The sequence below is a fragment of the Condylostylus longicornis genome, unplaced genomic scaffold (assembly GCF_029603195.1).
Source record: "Condylostylus longicornis isolate FDR11 unplaced genomic scaffold, ASM2960319v2 ptg000257l, whole genome shotgun sequence".
Classification (NCBI taxonomy): Eukaryota; Metazoa; Arthropoda; class Insecta; order Diptera; family Dolichopodidae; genus Condylostylus; species Condylostylus longicornis.
Genome location: NW_026578222.1, coordinates 368,661 through 385,372, shown reverse-complemented (window position 1 = coordinate 385,372; position 16,712 = coordinate 368,661). Strand labels below are relative to the sequence as shown.

The window sequence follows — 16,712 nt, the reverse complement described above, 5'->3', positions numbered from 1 at the left end:
TTTAATAAATTTGTTCATCATATTTGTAAATAAGCCCTGTGTATTCATGTTTTTATCATATTTTGTAGTTTGGTATTCCCAAACTTCAGAAATTTCTAACATTTTATAACTTTTTGAATAGTTTTTACAACTTCATCAATCACCCATGTTCTTGTTAAAGCTCTTTCCTCATCTGAATGTGGACAACATTCTTGAAGCAATTTTTCTTCACTACAACTTCGACATAATGAAAACATTAGCTTGTTGTTTTGTTTTAGTGGGAGAACGGGATGTAGTAAGTTCATTGGTGGTAAAATTTTACATTTAAGAATTCCGTCCATGTTATTTAGTTTTAGAGTAGAACAAATACTTTCCCCGACCTAAATTTGCGGGTGGCCAATAGGAAATTTTCCGTACTTGCAAACCCAAGGGTATAACGAGCAAATGTCTATATATTTTATTTTTTCTTCCTCTTTACATTTATAATAGTATTTAAAATAGTAAACGGATGATTTTTTAAATAATTTGCTTCTTCTTTACTAATTAATGAATTAAATTCACATTGCCACATTTCAATAACATCGTAACCTAATTTTCGTAATCTTTCAGCTTTTTTAATAGTTCTTGCATACCTCGTGTTTATTGTATCATTTGAATCGTCTTGCAAACTGTTATTTCGGTTATGTGGTATACAAGTAGGGTGTCCATGATAATAACAACCGTAAAATTCAAAAACTTGATTAGTTTTTGAGCAAAAACCGTCCACTTTTATACCGTTAACAAATGATTCTTTCTGTTTTGCTGTATGTCTGATGTTAATATTTCTTTTTTCTTCTTCCCATACTAAAAATTGAATAGCCACTTTTGATTGATTGTCTGAGTTTCTATATCCATGTTTAGGAATTAAACTAATTGTGTCCTCTTTTAAAAAATTTCTTCTAAATGCAAGATTGCATGCAGATGCAATTGTTGTTGCTTCTAGAAATGGTTCAACATTACACTGCTTCAAGAACATTTCTCTAAATTTTAAACAAGATTGTGTTAAAATGGTAACGTCATTGACACAGTATTCAATAATTTCTTAAATGTTAAACATTTTATTTTTATTTTCTTCATACCATTTTAAGAAGGTTTCACGCTCATCTACTTTCATGTCGTTTGGATTGTAATATTCTACAGAGGGTAATTAATTGCCCAATATAATTTTCATGTTTCGCTGTGTTAAAAAGATGCGGAAAATACCCTTTCTTCATATTAAATTGTAGATCAAAAGCTTTTGGTAATTTCGACAAAACCATTGGAAAATAATTTAACGAATCTATAAATTTTATATTTCCCAATAGCATCATTATCAGTTTAGTTTTTTCAAGGATTTTTTTCTAAAATAAAATTCAAAATTAATTGATGATCGAAAGCTTGTCCATTGTGTGCAATTACTATAATAATTTTAAATTTTTTCTCATTTCCAATATGTAGTTAAGAAAAGTTTCTATAATATTTCCTTTTTCAATTATTTTTCTTCTAATTTTGCAATTTGCGCATAAATATAAAGATACAATATCAATACACTGATCGCACCTTTACTCAAAAACACATAAAGTTGTTTCATGTTGTTTAATGACTGTTTTATTATTTTTTACAAGTTTTTCTTCAAAAATCTTTTCTTGTTTTTTTTCTAAATCATAAAAAATGAACAAGAAATTTTTTAAACAGGGTTGATTTTTATTTGGTTGGATATAACATAAATGGTTACTTTCCACGTACTTATTGCATATTTTACAAAAATATTCACCACAAATGTGCTGTCTATCTTTTTTGTAGATCTTTAAACATTTGAAACATTTATGTATTAGTTCGCAAATACTTATTGTAGTTATCAAAAACTACAAACTTTTGTGGTTATCAAAACATTCTTGACAATTAAATTTTCTGTTACAATCATTACACATAATGTTTTTCAAATTTTTATCACATGGTGGTGATTTTTGACAACACGGACATGATCCAGTACATCTATGTCCATTTTTGTTATTATACGCTACATGACAATCTTTACAATAATATAACATACAACTGAATGCTGCTGTAAGTGACGTAATCACGTTGTAAAGTTTTTTGTGAAATAAAAGATTTAATTTTTTCCCTGTTCCTAATCCTTCAAATATTACATCTTTTCCTTTTGTACCATATTTATATACTATTATTTTATAATTAGATAGATGTTTTTGAAATTTGCTTAGTTCGATGATCCCACAGCCGTTGCTAGGAATTGTAAGACCTGCATTTTCAATAAGTTCTGTGGCTTTTTTCGTTTGCAATTTTGAATTAGTTTTTATTATTTGTTTATAATCTACATAATTGTAATAACTCCTCTACGGTGTTTGCATTCGTCATCAAAATTTGTGTATTTTAAAGTTTTACCGGTTCCTTGTGGTAATTTAACACATGTTGCTGTTATACAAAATTTATCAGAGCTTAAACCTTCAGAGTTACTCTGAAAAATATTTGATATGATGTTCCACACGTCTTCAAATTTAAGCCCTCTCGCCTCCTGGAATTTCACCCATCCCGGTCCTCTGTGTTCAAAATTTCATCGCAAAATGTCAATCCTATTTGATCTGTGGGGTCAACTCCTTCAAGAATGTATTTCAAAACTTGCGTTTTTGAACAAATCAATTGGCTCTATAGCTGTGATGGTGCTGCTTTAACTTTAAATTTTACTACGCGACCTTGAATATTGAACCGTTTTATGACGGATATGTTTTCACTTTCGATGGTATACGCCTTTAAATTTTCTCGAAGAGATTGTAGAAATTTTTTTAAAATAAATTTGCGCGACATGTTTTTATTCGAAAATACGAAAGTATACTGGCTAAAGGGTTTCAAATTTATTATATTAGTTATAAAAGAAACTGATTGTTACATTGTAGCAAAATCATATTTCAGTTAATTAAACTTTAGACTTAGAATCCATTAAATTTTCATGCCTGACAATTAGGTCAGGATTTTTAAATTAAATAAAAATTACCTTCATTTGGTGAATTCAGGGAAATTCATCATAAAAACAACAGATAATAAAAATATAAAATTGTCAAAAATATAAATAATTTTAATTAAGTATTTAAGGAATTTAATTTTTTTTGTTTAAAAATGAAAATAAAAATAAGTAAAATGAAAGATTTGTATTTTATTTCAACTTTCAGGTATTTTTTTATTTTCCTAGGTTTTTTTTTAGGTTATGGTTCCTTGGTTATGGTCGAAATAAATTTCAATTACAATGAAAATAATTATGTGTTTTTAAATGTTTCATAATTTTCCTTTTTCCATAGGTTTAGATTTTATGTTATGAAATCTGTTGCTTCCATAAAAAAAAGAAAAACATTTAAATCTATTTTTTTATTGTTTTTCAACATACAAATAACTAGTACTAGGCTCTCAGAAAATTTAAAAAATACGACATTTTTAATATATGAGTTAAAAAGATGCTTTATTTTTAGCACTTTTCCAAAAAATTTTTGAAAAAAAGTGCTTATTAGTTTCACTCTGTCCGTCCGTTCGTCCGTCCATCAGTCCGTCCGTCCGTGGACACTTTTTTTGTTTACAAAACTTTTACACCCTTGAAGATAGAAAGCTGAAATTTAATACGTATATAGATCTTTACTAGAAACTTATTTCCGTAGAACAAAATTTTTACCTATCTCCCGCCCTCTAGAAGTTATTCCCCCCAAAACTCTAAAAATGCCATTTTTTAACTATTTGCTGCAATGAAACCATAAGCATTTTTGAAATTGCTTGCACAAAGGCAGTGGCTTGCTTCCCCTAGCGCCGCATACTATAGTTAAACTTTAGAAAAACAAAATGGCCGTTCAAATTTACCGTTATCTAAAGTCCTTTTTTTCCAAATTTTTGATGTCGTTTTTCTTCTAGACTCCAGCCTGTAGAAGCTTGAAATTTTAGCGGCTTTTAGACATTAACAATTAGTTCATTTCAGTAGAAGAAAATTTTTTTCCAACTCTACCCCCTCTCAAGTTATTGCCTCTTGAATTTTGTAAAATTTGAATTTTTGACACCTTATATTTCCGAAAGGGCAAGCTTTTTCAAATTTCTATAAACGCAAAAAGCTAACGGTAAACTCCATGACATTAAATTATATAATTACTAGGGGCCCCTGTGGTTTGCTTATAAGCAGTATTATCTGTTGTAAAAACAGGATTGTGGCAATCAATTTTAAAATAAGTTTAGAAAAATTTGTACATATTATGGCATACATATGCAGGTATATACTTGTATATGCATAAATATCATATTGGTTTGAATACTAATGATAAATAAAAGTAATGGAAATATTTTTAATTTAATAAATTTTATGATGTAATATGTGTCACTGTTAATTACATAGATATGATTAAAATTCAAATTAAGAATTAGTTAACAATTAAGAACGAAAAATTTCCTTCTAAACAACGTTATCTAGATAAGTACGTAACGTAACGTTATTCGTGTTCTTATATCTCTCACAATTTTTAGTTTTACTTTTTTTAATTCCATTCCATGTTAAATACAACAACAAAAAATTATTTTACTCTTACTTAAATCATTTAAAATATTTCGCTTCCTTTTGCTTTTTATTTTTGTTTATGGTAGTAAAGCAAAAAAACAAAAAAAATATTACTACTCTTTTTTTACTCTCTTTCGCTTTTCGTTTTCATTTTTTGTTTTTGTTTTACAGTATGTATAATCAATTGAGTAGTGTATGTACCCAGTATTCTCTTTTGCTATTTTCATTTCTTTGTTTTTGTTATTTATTAGATTATATGTATACCTGTTCATGAACTGGAAAAATCTTGTAAAATATAATATAGATTTTTCTTAACTCACACAATTAAACCTTAAAACCAAGCATTATGTTAACCCCTCTTTATATTAATTTTTGCTTTATTTCAAAGACTGCATGTATGCATCATCCTAAATACATGCAATCCTAGAAGTAGTTTTTTATATGAATGAAAATAATTTTAATAGTGTGATAGGTATACATAGACTGTATTAAAAAGCAGAATTTTCACATGTTGAAGGGAAAAGTGCTACAATACAAACCATTGGTTTGACCCAACTTTTCAACATAAAATGCATTGAAATATTTTCATATCTTTTTACCTTTTAATGCGAAAAATTAAACAACAGAAGCAAAACAAAACAAGAAAAGCAGTACAAGATATTATTAATCATAGGATATAAATAAATGTTATCTTATTGCATTTTTCTACACTCTTCCACAAAATAATAAAAAAGTTGTAGTAGTAGTATTCTTATACATGGTACCTATATAAAAATAATACTACTTTTTTCATGATATCCCGTTAATATTATTTATAAAAACATTCTTTTTATTCCCAACTTCATGAACTCTTTACTTCAAAGCTAAATCTACGACCTAAAAAACAACTTCCGCCATTAATTAAAACTTGCTCGACGATACCAACGCCATACAACTCCTCGAATCAACAACAATCAAAGGGTCATGACATACTTACACATCAATCATGCAAAGTCTCAAGTACGTTGAACTCGGACAAGTAAACAACTTGCTTTGCAACCTTTGACCTACTTTATAGTTCAGTGACCTGGCGGCCACCTCAGCTACGTACATTCATATATACATGGGTCATGTCACGCTTAAACAGGTCATCTATCTATACCAGGAAATAAACGACCCGTTATACAGGTCATGACACACTTTAACAGGTCATCTACCTATACCAGGAAATAAGAAAGTGAAAGTGGGGCGTGCGATATGGGCTGATTTTTTCCCAGCACAAAGACACCCAATACCTACTCATATTCAATCTATTCAAACATTTCAAAATGAGGTATTACGAGACATTGTAAACGCCCCTTGGTATGCCAATTTGCACAGGAATCAGACGATCCTGAGTGTCACAGATGGAACTAAAAAGCATCCTATCATAAAATGCGTTTATCCAACCATGTCAAGCATCCAATCATGCGGCTCGATTGGTTGACAATCAAAACTTTGTAAGGAGCTAAAACGTACGAGAGTTAGTTTAGTGTTTTTTACCTGGTTCAATGAGTTCTTAGTACGCTATTGTGCCAGATCAAAAACCGTTAAATAAACAAAAAGGTTGCACGAAAATTAATGGTTAGTCGTTTTCGACTAGTCTTATAATTTATTTTGCGGAGGGTCTTTTTTAGTGGATTAAAGTTCCACACTACTTCTTTTCGTCTGGCAGTGTCTTTCGAGATTTTTTACCCTTCCTCTCGAAAAAAAAAGAAAAAAAATTTTTTGGTTTTCGCCGGAACCACTCAAACATTGATCAAATTCATCGAATAACTGACCTAATAGAAGATTCACTGGAAGAACAATAAATGTGTTTTATCATATTTTTGGAAGTAGTCTAGGCTTTTGATAAGGTTTGGCATTGTGGATTAATTAAAAAACTTAGGCAAGTGCTACCAAGACAATACGTTAACTTACTCGAATCTTACCTGACTAATAGGGTACTTCGAGTTAAACAGGAAGAGGAGTACTCTTCGCTTAGCGATATCAGATCGGGGTTACCACAAGAGAGTATATTGGGCCAGGTGTTATACTTGCTATACACGTGTGATTCAACTACCTTTCAACGTCTTGTATAGCGGCTGTATTTGTGACGAAGGGTTTTTTCTAAAAGCGCCTATAAATAGTGTTTGGTGCGTTGATTCGGGGTGATTTGGTTTTTCTTGTATTTATCTTCAGACCGACCGCTGCTGCCTTTATATGCAGCTCATTCAATTAAGCTTGCATGTCTGAATGTGTGTGGGACAGCAGAGCAATGTCATCTGCGTATTCCAAATCCTCCAGGCGGCTCGGTTAAAGTCCATTGTATGCCCCTTGGAGTGGTTATTGACTTTCGCATTATTTCGTCTAGGGCTTTGTTAAATAGTAGCGGAGAGAGGGGACACCCCTGTCTTACACCTGCTTCGATGCATAGTGGCTCATCCAATTTACTATTATGAAGGACTCTAGCTTCGGCATCTTTGTATAGAGCTCGTATGAGGTTCGTTATTTTTTGTGGTATTCCTCTACTAGTTAATACTCTCTCTCAATTTTTTCATCAATTTAACGCTAATGTTGCTATGTGTATGTTACTGTAACATAAGAGTATTGCTATAATGATCGCAACGTTTCCCGCTTGTTATTGCTTGTAATTTTCCAGTAACCGTTGCTTAAAATTACGTCAGAGCAGTAAAAGCCTTTAGAAAAACCTTGATGCGATTTTGGAGTGAATATATTTTGATTGATTTCCTCTTTTTTTATTTTTTTTTGTATGAAAACTTTTTCAATTTAGTTTGGGCAACTGATATGTAATATGTTATATGTGCTTTTTTTATTGTTGTGATATATATGCATGTATCACGTGTATACACTTTTTAGCACTTTTCCAAAAACTTTTTTGAAAAAAAATGCTTATAAGTTTCACTCTGTCCGTCCGTCTGTCCGTCCCTCCGTCCGTTCGTCCGTCCGTCCGTGGACACTTTTTTTGTTTACAAACCTTCTACATCCTTGAAGATAGAAAGCTGAAATTTAAAACGTACATAGATCTTTACTAGAACCTTATTTCCCTAGAACAAAATTTTTACCTATCTCCCGCCCTCTAGAAGTTATTCCCCCCAAAACTCTAAAAATGCCATTTTTTAACTATTTAGTGCAGTGAAACCATAAGCATTTTTGAAATTATGCAAACGCACAAAGGCAGTGGCTTGCTTTCCCTAGCGCGGTATATTACTGTTAAACTTTAGAAAAACAAAATGGCCGTCCAAATTTACCGTTATCTAAAGTCCGTTTTTTCCGAATTTTTGATATTGTTTTTCTTCTAGACTCCAGCCTATAGAAAGTTGAAATTTTAAGGGCTTTTAGACACTAATAAATGCTTAACTTCGTTAGAAGAAAATTTTTTTCCATGTCCACCCCCTCTCAAGTTATCGCCTCTTGAAATTTGTAAAATTTGAATTTTTAACACCTTATATTTCTGAAACCGCAAGATTTTTCAAATTTCTATAAGCGCAAAAAGCTAACGGTAAATTCCATGACATTAAAAAATATAATTATTTTTCTCAACTCACACAATTAAACCTTAAAATATAGCATTATGTTAACCCCTCTTTATAATAATTTTTGCTTTATTTCAAAGACTACATAAATCGTTCATCCTAAATATATGCAATCCAAGAAATTGTTTTGTTTATGAATGAAAATAATTTTAATAGTGTGGTAGATATGCATAGACTGCATTTAAAAGCAGAATTTTCACTTTTTGAAGGGAAAAGTGCTACAATACAAACCATTGGTTTGACCCAACTTTATTATATATTATTACAATATATTTTTACATATATTTAATATATTACTTATTTATTTTTTTATAAAAGCACGTCTTCATTTTATTGAAGGTGGGTTTATTATAGTTCGAAATATTGGCATTTCGGCAATGTGCTTTAATTTGGTAATCTAGAGTTTTTATGTTACAGAAGAAATAAGCAACCACAATTATAAATAAATAAGCAACGACAATTTATTTTGGTTTATAAGTAAGTATCAGGCTTTATTTTTAAATTATAATAATTAGTTTGTGAAATTATTTAAGGTTTTAAATATAATTTTTATTTCATATACTTATATTTAATTTGATTTATTTATAACAATTTTATTTAAATTTTATAAAATGAAATTTTACTTAAAAAATTCCAAAAATTTAAAAAAATAGTTTAAATGGAAAAAAAATTTGAAAACCGAGGCCCACTACGATAACAAGGAGCACTTCAAGCGAACTAAAAAAGTCAAAGCTGATTGGAAAGCTTAAAGTCGCTCATGAAATGACGAAGTTAGACGAACGATGGGACCAGTGACTAACGCGCCAAATACTCGAGCTTTCCCATTGGAAAGCTCGAAACGGTTGCAAGATTTGTTTCTGGAGAAACTAGTGCTACACCTTTGACCGCAAAAGAGGTGGTGGAAAAGCAGCTATCCCCCAAGATACGCAAGAATTGATAAAAGGAAAGAAGGCTCATTAAAGGCTTTTCTAAAGGGCCTATGCTCACATGCAGGAGGTGTAAAACGAAGCATGGCTGTGAGGTACATTCAAGTAAATTTAGCTTCAAAGAGTACTTTCCTAAAAATATGCCGGCAGGCTGGAACGGCCTGATGACTCCATGACAGAAGAAGGGAAGTAGAAGTTGGAGAAGGGAAGCAGACCTCAACAAACTTTCCTAATTCGGAGGTCATGCAAGGCTGCCTAAGTGCGGTCATTGATCCAAGAGCATCTTAGCGCAAGAGAGATGACTAGAAGGCTCCCGTTTCTAAAAGGGTTTTCAAAATATTGCGTTTAGGTCTTTTCGTCCAATTAGTCTTACCTCTTTTCTGTTGGAGACGATGGAAAAGGTGACAGATATATTCGGGAGGATGTACTGGAGGTCAGCTCCTTGTATGAGTCACAATACTCGTATTATCCGAGAAAGTCCACTATATTCGCTCTACAAAGTCTGGTAGGGGTAATTGAGAACTCGCTGAATGCAAGGAAAATGGAAGTTGAATGTTTCCTTGACATCGAAGAGACGAGGCGATAATACTGTGTCATCTATGACTCGCGGCGGTCGTATGCTACAGGATTGGATTATTAAGTCCGACATAACATGCTCTAAATCTCCGCTGCAAAAGGGTGGGGATCTTTCATACCTTTTGGAGTCCCTCTGGAACTGGTCTGCCTCCCGTGGCACAACTTCGATCGGGGATACGAAGTGGTATTTCCTGATCAATGCAGATGGGAACAGAAGGCTCAGTTTTTCAGAGTGGTTCCTATGTTTGATACGTTAATGGGTCCAAAACGTATTCGGGAGTGGGAACAGACACACGTATAAGCGCAAGCCTGGATCCGTATTACTCGGTTTTTCAAGCTGAAATACATGCAATAAAAATATGCCCCAGAGTTAGGTTAGAAAGGGGATATAAGAATCGCACAATATATTCGCTCTCAGACAGCTGGGTGGCATTGTTTTCGCTCCAATCGCCTCAGAAAACATCCAGGCTGGTTTGAAGCTGCGTCCTCGCGCTTGCAAGGTTGAAATCAACAAACAGAGTAACGCTCATTTGGACTCCAGGGCACAGCAGGCGCGAGAGTAATGAGACGGCTGACGGGTTGGTGCGGAAGAAATCTAAGATAACTTTCGTTTGACCCGTTCTCTTCTTTGGACGGCCAATTGATGACATTAGGGACAGGCTTGGCGCCCTGCTTAAGGAGTGTCGTTCAAATCTTCGCTGGGGAACCTCAGGGAATGTCATAATGCGAACATGTTCCTTCCATCTTGCTTAAGAAAACTCTCCTCAGAGTTACTTGAGATGGATCGAAATCGGTTTCGTGCAATTATTGATTTCTTTACTGGTCATTGTGCGGTGAAATATCACTTACACAAAATGGGTAAATCGAACGCCCTTTTATGCAGGTTCTACTGGGACGGCAAGGAGACAGCCATGCATTCTGTGTGACTATCCTGCTCTGGCTATCAGGAGGTAGAGATGGTTTGGGCTTTCCCATTTGGAGGAGCTCATGTCCAACTATCTGAGGGATATCTCCTGGTATTTGCTTGGAATCGGAATAGTTCAAATGGGATATGGGAGGGCTACAATAAGCCATACTGGCTGCAGTGATTCGAGAGAGGAATCCCTTTGCTATGTCTTTCTTCGACAATAAGAAGAAAAGCAAAAAAATACATAATATTATTTATTTAATATATTTGAATTTCATATAAATTTTGTTAAAAATTTAACCTTTTATATCTAGCCACATAATTTTTTTAACGACTGTATTGTGTAAACAATAGGTAGGTTATGTGATGGCAACAAATTTTGCATATCGAGTTTTCGGTGGGAACGTACTTCTCGACAACCTGTCGGTCTGTCGGTCTGTGTGTGCACGCGTGTATCTCAAGATCGGCTGAACCGATTTTGATGAAATTTTATATGTAAGTTTATTTTGACTATGGCTCGGTTTGATCAACTTTTGGAATATATCAGGCCTCGGGAACTGCACCTCTTAGCGGGCCTGTTTTACATTTTTGACCATTTTAAAGAATATATTCAACCAATTTGCTTGAAATTTCATACATAAGCTTTGCTCGACCGTCCGCGAAACTTCCTAACTTTTGGAAGAAATCAGGTGTCAGGAACTGGACGTTTACTACGGGCCGAATATACATTTTTGCGTATATAAAGAGAAATAATCAACCGATTTCATTGATATTTAATATATAAATTCCTCGTATTAAAACAGTGAACATATAAATTTTTTAGAAAGATCAGGACTTGAAAACTGATTTGCTTGCCGATTTTAAATTTTTCACCATTTTGAAGAAAATATTCAACCGATTTACTTGAAATTTCATATATAAGCTTTGCTCGACCATTTGAGAAAATTCCTTGCTTTTTTAACAAATCAGGCATCAGCAACTGGACGTTTACTACGGGCCAAATATACATTTTTGTGCATATAAAGAGAAATAATCAACCGATTTCATTGAAATTTAATATTTAAATTCCTCGTATTAAAACAATGAACATCTAAATTTTTTGGAAAGATCAGGGCTCGAAAACTGATCTGCGGGCCGATTTTACATTTTTCACCATACCTACGGAACGAATTGATAGAATTTTTTGAGATTTGATATTTGAGTTCTGGTTGTTAACGAAACTAACTGGCGAGCATTTCAGGGAATTCGGGTGGCACAAAGTGAAACTGTACTAAGAGCCAAATTTACATTTTTCTAGGTATGTTAACTATAAGCTTACTAATGTCCTAAAAATTGGAAAGAAGTATTTAACAGACATTTTTATAATATTCCGTAACACTTACATTTAACTAGCCAATACACAATGCGGTCGGTTATGTGCTGACCACATCAGATTTTTTTTAAATTACTTATTTACTGAATTTTCTATATGCCCAAGCGCGGTCACATTCCTGAAAAGAAGAACAAGCATGGCTCAAAATTCTGCTCACAATAATTGAAAAACCGGTGTGGTGAACATTAGTTAACATTATGACTAACATACATGTAAGACTTTTTGAAGATTTTGTAAGTTTTATACCAGTGATTCAACATTTAATCAGTAATTGTACTTCTAAAAAAAAATCCATCAATTATAATAAATAATGACTTCCACACAATTCCATTCAATTATAATAAAAATAACCTTTTTTTAGCTTTCCGTTCGGTTTTATGTTAACTATTTACCGTATCATCAATTCCTTTTATTATCTCGTCATAACGTGTTTTGTTTTTAATATTTTTCACTCACTCCCGAGACGCGAAAATATCACAATGAACAAAGTTTTGAAAACCATTCTGCGCATTAGAGAAGTAGCGCCAAGGAATCTTTGCTGCTGAATCTAGATATTGTTTAGAGAATTCCGGGTGCCAAAAAAATTATGGTTGTATACAAAAAACTCTTGTGCAATGGAGAGATTGTTTTTCGATCGTGACCCGCTAATTTTAGTACATCAAATAAAATTCGAACAAGGAAATGATACGGCATACGTAGTTTATCTCTAATAAAACCTAAAGTTACTGGAGATCTATTAAGCTCTTTGTATAAATTATATTAACCAAAATTGTGTTAACTGAAATTTCAAAAATCTTATTTATATTAGGTGAAAGGCTGAGAGGTAAGACAGCTCGCCTAGTACGCGATTATGAAATAGTAGCTTGCTAAATTCAAAAGCTTTAAAAGCAGACTTGTAACCTCGTCGTCGATTTTGCTATACAGTTTTTTTGCTATACTAAATGTTTGAAGTGGACACAAATAAATTAAAAAGGTGCAGATATATAATAGTATATCAAAAATTATAACCAATATTAATTAGAAAAGCTCTAATGTTTAAAGTAAAAATTAAGGCAAAAGTCTTAAAAGACAAAATATTAGTAAGAAAATGTTTGATAAAATTGTAAGAACTTACTGGCTTCCAAGCTTTTTCCTTCTGTTATATTCGCAACGGCTTGTAGTACAAACGGGGTAATATTTTTTCCAAAAATTTTATTCTCCTTGCATTTATTTAAAGCATTTTTTATAGCATTGTTTATTAGATCACCTGAAAAACAATTTATTCAAATTTATATTTACATATACGCTAATAGTTAATTTTAAATTAGTGACTTCAACTTCCGTAGATTGAAAATAAATGTAAAACGTCTTCAACAATTAAGTATTATTTTACTAACAATTAATAAGACCCATTATTTGATTTAACGATAAAGGAATATTATGAATATCAAGCGTTCTAAGACAAACTGAAACTCCAAACGCCGGGACCGGATGACTAGAGGGCAACGTAACCACTATAATGCGTACTCGGGGTACCAGACACTTTCTCGTTTAAATAAGGCACGTTACAGTTTACCGTGCTCTATAATAGGAGATCGTTCATATTTTCTGCCACTCATAGAAACAAGCATGGAAGATTTTAGTTAGCCACATATCAAAAAAAGAGGAAAGTTCGCAAAGCTTTGAGTCACACACTTCCTATCATTTGGGGATAACAGGGAAAGGGGAGACAAATTTATAACCGAATTCAAGTCAACAAAATGAAATTTGTGCGTCTGACTGGGCAATTATATATCGAGAATATATGCTGTGAGGTGCAATAAGTAAACTTGCAGCAACAAAAAGGCGGCTTCCCACATTTTAAGTCACCAATTCGGAGTAAATTACTTAGACTTCGTTCTTGTCAAAGAGCCTTATGTCTATTAAAGACAAGTAAGTCGGTTGTCGGGTGAGTCGCTTTATGATAACTCAAAAAATTTAAATAAAGATGTTCCCAGAGTATGCATGATATTTAATAAAACAAATACATCAAGCCGTTAGTCAACATAGGTGCCAACAAAAAATTCATAAAATTAACCTAAGCCCCAAACGCCATCCAGCTGGTTTTATTGTAAATTTTCTTTATAATTTTGACATCAAAATTACACAGAAAATAACAGTCAAATTCATTGTGTTGACAACAAGACAGAAACTATATTCTTTGTTTTAACTGGACTAGAAAGCTTCGAACATGTCTACCTGGATGTGCTAAGTAAATTCCTACATATGAAAATTGCGTTAAAAGAAAGCAAGTTATTATAGATGGACAATATTACATTATATTATAAGAAAAAAATGTTAACCTTGAAGTACCAGTATTTCAGTAAGTACTTCTGAAGAAGCTGAAATGGAAAGCTACAACTGATCCACTGTATAAATGAGAGCAGAGGTTGACAAGAAGATCAACAAAAAAACTTGAAGATGTCCATGGAAAATGGATGAAAAGCCAATGGAATTCACCATGATATGCCTATTTGAAAAGAAGAGAATCTTAATAAATGTAAGAAAGGTTTTCAAAAAGATTTTCAGAAGAGATTGAATTATATCTCCAATATATATGTATATTATGTAAAAAAATTAAGGGCTATAAAACTAGCTAAACTAGTTAGCTGTAGCTATAAAACTAACAAACAACCGGAAATTTTAAACGAACTTAAGCAATTCTTGGTTTTAACATCTTGTAGCTATCATTGAATATGTCTTGTTTTTTTTTATCTTTGACAAATTTAATGATAGAGAAAAATGCGCAAAGTATGAGGCACCATTCAATGAAAGTCAAAATAAAATTTAGGAACGAAGAACTATATAGCTGCAATGATCAAAAGGAGCTCCCATTCTAAGGAGTTTTTTCAAATTTCGAGAAACCTTCCAATTTCACTACTGATGTGTCGAATCAGGCAAATATTTTTGCCTTGTCGCGGGGTGACACGAAAAAACATACACCGATTACTTATATATCACCATTTCTTTATAAAACCGAAGAAAATTATGCAATGGGCGAAAAGAATGCGCTTCTTATAGTGTGGGCCCTAGATAAATTACGAAATACTTCTATGCAGCAAAAAGAATAAAACAAGAAGAATAAAAATTCTGATGGATTATCAGCCTCTTACGTTCGTAACAGTAATAAGCACGTTAAGTTAAAAAACGTTAAGTTTAAAAGGTTGCCAAGAGCAATATAATTATGATCTTATATTCATATAAAGGGACAAATAATTCCAGGGATGTTTCATCGAACAACTCCTTGCAAAAAATTATATGGGTGCAGGGGGTGCAGATATACTCGTTTGTCTAGCTACAGCCTGTTGAAAAAAAGACATCAATTTTTTTTTTGATTATCCCCGCGAAACAATTTGTTTCTTTAAATTGATCAAGGAATCATTAAACAAAAAGTTAGAAAAGGTGTGTGGGAAACCTGTTTTGAAATAAAGTTGGGTCAAAGCAATGGTTTGTATTGTAGCACTTTTCCCTTCAACAAGTGAAAATTCTGCTTTTAAATACAATCTATGTATACCTATCATACTATTAAAATTATTTTCATTCATATACAAAACTATTCCAAGGATTGCATATATTTAGGATGATGCATATATGCAGTCTTTGAAATAAAGCAAAAATTAATATAAAAAGGGGTTAACATAATGCTCGATTTTAAGGGTTAATTGTGTGAGTTAAGGAAAACAATTATAATTTTTAATGTCAGGGAATTTACCGTTAGCTTTCTGCGTTTATAGAAATTTGAAAAAACGTGCGATTTCGGAAATATAAGGTGTCAAAAATTCGAATCTTACAAATTTCAAGGGGCGATAACTTGAGAGGGGGTGGAGATGGAAAAAAATTTTCTTCTAACGAAATGAACTATTTGTTAATATCTAAAAGTCCCCAAAATTTCAAGCTTCTACAGTCTGGGGTCTAGAAGAAAAACGACATCAAAAATTTGGAAAAAAAGGACTTTAGATAACGGTAAATTTGAACGGCCATTTTGTTTTTCTAAAGTTTAACTGTAGTAACCTGCGCTAGGGAAAGCAAGCTGCTGCCTTTCTGCGTTTGCAAAATTTCAAAAATTCTTATGGTTTCATTGCAACAAATAGTTAAAAAAGGCCATTTTTAAGGTTTTGGGGGGGTATAACTTCTAGAGGGGGGGAGATAGGTAAAAATTTTGTTCTACGGAAGTAAGTTTCTAGTAAAGATCTATGTACATATAAAATTTCAGCTTTCTATCTTCAAGGGTGTAGAAGTTTTGTAAACAAAAAAAGTGTCCACGGACGGACGGACGGACGGACGGACGGACGGACGGACAGAGTGAAACTAATAAGCACTTTTTTCAAAAATTTTTTTGGAAAAGTGCTAAAAATGAAACATTCTTCATATTGGCAGTTTGCTCTATGTTCAATGAGCCATGTGAAAAATGTGAGACTAACTGATTTTAAGTGATATTTGCTTCAAAAAGGTTAGTTTAGTTTAAGGTAATTTTTAAGATTGGTTAAATCAGCTAAAGTAATAATTTAATATTGTCTTAAATTATTACTTAAAATAAAACTCAATGTTGTTCTGAATTATTAATGTCAAAATAAAATAAAAACTAAAAATTGGCTTACCTAAAAGAGTTAAGTAGTATCCTTATTATTTTTATAATTTACTTATTTTATTTTTATACACATAGGATTTATTGAGAGAGGAAAAGTGTATGCAATAGACATATACCTATTTTTTTATGATATATTTTTGAAGTACAGGGAAAATATTAAGCATTTTAAGGCGCACCATTTCTGTTATTCTAGTACAAGGTGGCAAGAGTGTACCCACATTACAAAATAAAAAA

At 32.4% G+C, this 16,712-nt stretch overlaps 1 protein-coding gene across 4 annotated transcripts in view; it reads right to left on the bottom strand.

The window, feature by feature from the left end:
• Window positions 1-16,712, bottom strand: part of LOC129616642 (pseudouridine-5'-phosphate glycosidase-like) — a 329,630-nt gene that overhangs the window by 70,766 nt on the left and 242,152 nt on the right. For 3 of the 4 annotated variants that reach the window (XM_055532270.1, XM_055532271.1, XM_055532272.1), the window contains one exon: window positions 12,987-13,118. The exons of the other annotated variant lie outside the window; for it this stretch is intronic. In XM_055532270.1, the coding sequence (XP_055388245.1) occupies window positions 12,987-13,118 (132 nt within the window). The remainder of the gene's footprint in view (window positions 1-12,986; window positions 13,119-16,712) is intronic. 4 annotated transcript variants of the gene reach the window in all.